The sequence below is a fragment of the Triticum urartu genome, chromosome 6A (genome assembly GCF_056163025.1).
Source record: "Triticum urartu cultivar PI428250 chromosome 6A, HENAU_Tu73, whole genome shotgun sequence".
Lineage (NCBI taxonomy): Eukaryota > Viridiplantae > Streptophyta > Magnoliopsida > Poales > Poaceae > Triticum > Triticum urartu.
The window spans coordinates 593,195,492-593,201,462 of NC_141878.1; the positions used below are offsets into that span (position 1 = coordinate 593,195,492).

The 5,971-nt window shown below is 49.1% G+C and overlaps 1 protein-coding gene across 3 annotated transcripts; it reads right to left on the reverse strand.

Annotated features, from left to right (window-relative positions):
* Positions 1–1,406: 1,406 nt before the first annotated feature.
* On the reverse strand, positions 1,407–4,374 carry LOC125515518 (ATG8-interacting protein 1). 3 transcript variants are annotated; one of them, XM_087529147.1, is made up of 3 exons: positions 4,187–4,374; positions 2,577–3,490; positions 1,407–1,859 (listed from the first exon to the last, which is right to left on the reverse strand). In XM_087529147.1, the coding sequence occupies exon 2, from the start codon at positions 3,481–3,483 to the stop codon at positions 2,584–2,586; it is 900 nt and encodes a 299-aa protein (XP_087385273.1). In that variant the 5' UTR covers positions 3,484–3,490; positions 4,187–4,374; the 3' UTR covers positions 1,407–1,859; positions 2,577–2,583. The 3 variants fall into 3 exon arrangements, with proteins under 3 accessions (XP_087385273.1, XP_048536975.1, XP_087385272.1); XM_048681018.2 differs by having other exon boundaries at positions 2,659–3,490; positions 4,187–4,373; XM_087529146.1 differs by lacking the exon at positions 4,187–4,374 and adding an exon at positions 3,975–4,170 and having other exon boundaries at positions 2,659–3,490.
* Between the last annotated feature and the right edge of the window lie 1,597 nt (positions 4,375–5,971).

The window sequence follows — 5,971 nt, forward strand, 5'->3', positions numbered from 1 at the left end:
ATGTGATCCACCCACCTCGGGCCCGCATGGCAGCTGTTGGAAGCGTTCAGAGTCTACACTTATTTTAAATTGAAGCGTGTCAGGGGAGGGGGCGGCCGACAGGGAGCGTCAAAATGCAGGGAGCAGCGTGCCCATTGGGCACGAGAGGAAGAGGAGGAGCGCCGGGAGCAGGAGGCAGAGGAGCGTGCGCCGCGCAGTAGAGCCGCCGGCGCAGCAGGCGAAGGAGGCAACGGTGTGCTAGCAGGCCTTCCCATGGGCTGCGCCGCGGCCAGACTTCGTCGACATCATCGGCTCCAAGAAGAGTGACGCCTAGGGCTCTGTGCTGGACGGCGGGGAGGCGCCTTTTTTAGTTTTAAAATTTGTGTTTAAGTGGACCTTGGCCGGCCGTTTTAATGATTAATTTATTTGTAGGTTTAAACTATATGGCTCTTTCTTTTTAAATCCCGCGGACAAGCAGCCGACCCAAACCAAAAAACAAGCCGCTCGGCCAATCCAAAAGAAAAAATACTGACAAAATCCGCATCCGTCTGAGTTGCCATAACACGTTGCATATGCATCACCGGATAAGCGTGAAGAAGACGAGCACCCAGGCTTAATTGCGGGAGCCGGAGCCATCCCAAATGTAATCCCAACTAAATATAGAGCCGGGCCGAAGCCATCTCAAATGTAATCCCAACTAAATATAGAGCCGGGGCCGGAGCCATCCCAAATGTAGTCCCAACTAAATATAGGCCAAAAATTCCTTAAACACAAACCAAAAATTCGGCACCCAGTAATATCATGAGTTCATCGTGTATATATCGGCCAACAAACTGACAAACTGCAACTCGAGAGGAAGAGGAAGAGGAAGAGGAGAAGCATCGGGAGCAGGAGGCAAAGGAGCGTGCGCCGCCGCCGACGCAGCAAGCGGCGGAGGCGGCGGCCCGGGTGGCGTGGCAGCATGCCTTCCCGTGGGATGCGCCACGACCAGATCATCGACATCGCCGGCTCCAAGAACAAGGGTGACGCCTATGGCTGTGTGCTGGGCGGCTGGCTGGCGCCTTTTTTAGTTTTAAAATTTTTGTTTAAGGGGACCTTGGCCGCCCATTTTAATGATTAATTTATTTGCAGGTTTGAACTTTATGGCTATTTTCTAAAAATCCACGCGGACAATGGGTCAGCCTCTCTTGAACGCACCGGTCGACCCAAACCAAAAAACAAGCACACCCGTCCACTTGCCCAATCCAAACAAAAAAAGCTGACAAAATCCGCATACGTTTGCGACAGCGCACATCGCATATGCATCACCTGATAAGCCTGAACAAGATGAGCACCCACGCTTAATTGCCGGAGCCCGGAGCCGGAGCCATCCCAAATGTAATCCCAACTAAATATAGGCCAAAAATTCCTTCAACACAAACCAAAAATTCGGCACCCAGTAATATCATAAGTTCATCGTGTATATATCGGCCGACAAACTGACAAACTGCAACCCGGAACAAGACAGATAAAAAAAATCCACGGGAGCAACGGAAGAAGTTACAGTAGCAGACAAACTGAAGCAGCAGCACACTGAACCTGGCCAAGGAGGGAGTTCTTCCAAAGGAGGGAAAGCAACCACACAAAACTCGTGTATATTTACATGCCCAGGAGGAGTTTTGGGGTTTAATTACACAGACAGCACGCATAAACGTCCATACGTTCTGCGGCATCGGGTATTTCTCCATTGGATACACTAGTTTCAGGATACATCATCCGTCGCGGGATGGTTATCATCATCAGCCCAATCGAGCATTTCCATGAGTAGCCGGACTCGCGTGGTTGCCAGCGACAAGAATGTCCTTGATTCGGTTAAGTGGTACCGTGGCCTGGTTGATTCTCTGAAAAGTAAACGAGTGTTTGATGCTTATTAGAACTCTGCTACCAGTTGGAGCAGTAAACCTGAACATGGTAGTGCAAATTTGACACTAACAAAAGTTGCTAAAATAGAAATGTCAGTGAAATTATCATAGGCTACAGACTAACTCGGACAGGAGTTACTGAAGTCAAAATATCTTGGAAATTCTGGCAATATTGGATAGACAACAAAACATAACAGGCACAGCTTTTAAGCACACAGATAAAATGAACATATGAATATGGATGATCCAACAACCCGTAATACTATCGGAATTAGAAAGGCAAGAATCTGATGTTTCCTCACAATACTATCAGAATAATATTGGATGGCCAACAAAAGAAAAGATAACAGGCAGAGCTTTTAAGCACAGGGAGAAGAACATGCATGGTTCATCAATCAGTAATAGTATCTGAATGACACAGGCAAAAATCTAATTCTCCTTGCAGCTATATAGATAACTATGATCTACCTGAACAAAAGAGAACTTTGTGAAAGCAGCACGAATAATAGTTTGAGATAGAAATATATGCATGCATGATTCATCAATCAGTAATACTATCTGACTGACAGAGGCAACAATCTACTTTTTCCTTGCAGCTATGTAAATAACTTTGATCTACCTGAACAAAAGAGAACTTTGATTGAAGCAGCACGAATAATAGTTTTGAGATGCAAATATATGTATGCCATAACCTACCTGAATTTCAGGCCAAACTAGTCTGTTCAGTTGCATGGAAAATTTGGCTAGTATGATCAAAAGGAAGGCGTCCCACGATTACCTCCTTGCTGCTGGCAGGTTGCAATTTGACCTGCTGAAGCTGCAGCTTGCCCTTCTGCCAGCGCCGCCGGAAATACGCCATCCCCATCAAAGCGGCAGCAGCCACAACGATAGGCCAGAGCTTGTTGCTCTCCTTAGCGCTCCTGTACAGCGATATAAGTTGCTTCTGCCACCACGCGCTGCGTGGGGCTCCAGAACCATCAGGCTTGCTCTCCTCACCGGAAGCAACAACATTGGACGAATCAGTGACAGGGTCAACATTTTGGAGCGTTGTATTTTCTTCGGTCTTCTCCTTGGCACTCTGGGTAGCTTCTTTCTCAGCATCAGTTGCACTGGAACCAGAAGATGAGAACGCAACCGGGTCTTTTCCAACCGGACTGCCCCTGTGCAACTCGCTGCCATCATCAGGTTCCATATCGACAGAGGAAAGGCTTTTCCCTTTGTCAAAGGACGGAGTCCTGTCAAGGCCATCATGCTTCAGTTTCTCCTGCCGGTCTTCCTCCCTATCATCATCGTCGCCCATGTCAGAGACTGCGTACTGGCTGCCGCGCGCCTCCTGCCGCTCTATGCTAGTATCAGCTCCCATGAGGAGAGTCTCAGCCTCATTCTGCGGCACCGAGAAGTGGCCAGACATCAGCAGTGCCGCGGCTGCTGAATCATCCCCCTTTGTGCCATACACATGGCCTTCAGACTCCTCGTCAAAAGGTTCAGGTTCAGATCTCGCTGGACCAGGCGCAGACGCGTAGTTGGATGCGGTGAGCTGCACAACCTCCCAGTCATTCCCACGGGGAGAAGTCTGCCCGGTGCCACTCTGGTCAGGCTCCATCTTCCAGCTGCAGTGATGGATCAAAGTCAGAAAACTCATGACAAGCAATTTAGCTAGAGACGTGCAGGTTTCAGCAAAGGAATCATAACTTGCACACTTTTTCAGTAGTGTAAGCTGTGACTGGGAATTTAGAATAACTGATCCGTAAAAACTGAAATAACTACTGCAGTAGTAAACAGTGGACTGTCGAGATGCAATATAGGGGAGCTAGAGATGAGGTAGCTAGAGACGTGCATGTTTCAGCAAAGGAATATCATAAGCTGCACACTTGTTCAGTAGTGTAAAATTGATGTGTGCGGTTCCGCGGTTACTTGTGACTGACTGGGAATTTAGAACAACTGATCCGTGATTAAAAACTAAAAAAGTACTCCCTCTGTAAACGAATATAAGACGTGTTATAGATCGCTGTAATAAACAGCGCACTCTCCAGAACTCCAGATGCGATGTTAGAGGACTATATGCAGAAGTAACAGAGTTGATAAGCAGAGAACCTATCGTCTATTAGACACGCCGGACAGGATGAGCTGGCTAGCGTGCCCCGTGCGCGAGCCAACAGGGCGCCAGCGGTTAATCGGCTAGCTGGACGGGATGCAGACAGAGGAGGGAGAGCCGGGCGCCCGGAGACGAAGCGCGAGAGGGGATCCGATCGGAACCTCGGCTGGCCGGCCAGGGCGGGAGGAAGGGGTTGGGGGGGAGTCCGTACCGGCGAGCAGAGCAGAGGCTTCAGTCGCAGTCGCGGCGGCGGCAGCGATCGATTGCCGAATTATTAACGGGGAAAGTGGGGAGAGGAGGAAGAGGGACGGAGTGAGGCGTGGCGTCACGTTTGCTTGCGCCCCGGGAGATTTTTTTCCCTTCCTCTTTTTTCTTTTCTTTTTGTTCCTAGTGGAGGTGGTGGAGACGGGAGGCAGAAGATCTTTTCTACCGCGACCGACCGCGAGAAGCCTCTGGCTGCCGGGCCGGGTTGGGTTAGGCCGAGGCCCTTGCCCCCGTCTCTCTCTCTCTTGGCCCCGGGCCAGGCCGGCCCGGGTTGAATTTGATGGCGCTTGGTTGGCAAAGAAGAAGAGTGCCCCCTTCAAAAAAAAAAGAGCTGATCCACATGTGCAGAATCCGTCTTGAATTGCTATGGTTGTCCACGCATCGGCCTTAAACTTTGTACGTTCAGCAAAACAGCCTGCTACATCTTGAACACTGTAAGATTTTGAAAAGGTTTACATTGAACGCTGTAATAGGGAGTCTAATAGAATTTCCATTAAGGTGGCTAGGTTTGGAAGCCATCGTCTGTTTGGTTGGATGGCCCGCCTAATTTTATTCGTAAGTTTCTAGCGCATAATTTGGATTAATAAAGCTACCCATCAAGGTCTTTATACGTCAACAATAAAAACTTGTACCGTTGGCAGCTTGGTGCCCTTCTCCGGTCCAGGCTCTTGTGTTATCGATTGAAGTCGCACCTGCTGCGTTCGGATAAATTAAAGAGAAAAGTATGCTTTTGTCCCTCAAGTTTACCAAATGTATATAGCTGGTTCCTTAAAGAAAATCAACGATAGAAAATCATCCATCTGACGTGGCAAGAGAGGATAGAAAAAAACCATTGTCACGTGGCTGGTTTTCCACTGAAACCAGGCTTTGGACCAAAGTAAACCGGGTTTAAGACTTGAGGGATCAAATGTGTCTCCCAATTTTTTTAACAGATAAAGTGTATATTTCGGTGAACTTGAGGGACTAAAAGCATACTATTATCTCAATTAAAGGACCCATGGTTGAAGAAGTTACATGAAACAGTATGGTTAAAGAACATTACAAAACAGTAAAACGCAGCTAGCTAGGAGCCCCACAATGATTTGAAGGTCTCCACCGTCAGATCGGTGTGACAGACGTCTAGGATTTTCGCTCGGTCATCCCCCAGCTTCTTTACACTAATTAATCCCTTCACACTTACACGGGCCGCTGCTCCGCCGAACGACCTGCCAATCACATGGTTAATCGGGCCCTGGAGATTGAGATCCAGTCAAATGCAAAACCTTTCCAGCCTGATTCTTTCGCTATCGCGTGGCAGCTCGTCTCGAATTTTAATCGCCAGCCCTATCGCTGGTTGCTCCCTGTTACTCGCCGCCGCGCCGCCGCCGTCGTGCGTCACGTCGGCGAGATTACACTACACGCGTGCCTCGTCGTTTGCCCTCTACTGTTCCTCCGCGGCCCGCCATGATGGACCTCTTCTTTCCAATGTATTTCCTTGTAGCGTTCTTACATGGGGGCTGCGGTGGCCGCACGCGCCGTCGGCATCCATCCCAGGCTATCCTCCGTGGGCGTTCGCCTCCGTGCTCTTAGCAGATGTAACGCCACGCCATGTCCGCGTGCTTTCCTATACGCCAGGTCTGCCATGCCCATTGCTTAGTTTCGATCTTGCAAACCTTCTATCTTCATGTAATATATTAGCGTGATGCTGAACTGGGGGAAGAAATTCGCTAGCCTGTGCCATGGTTCTTATCAG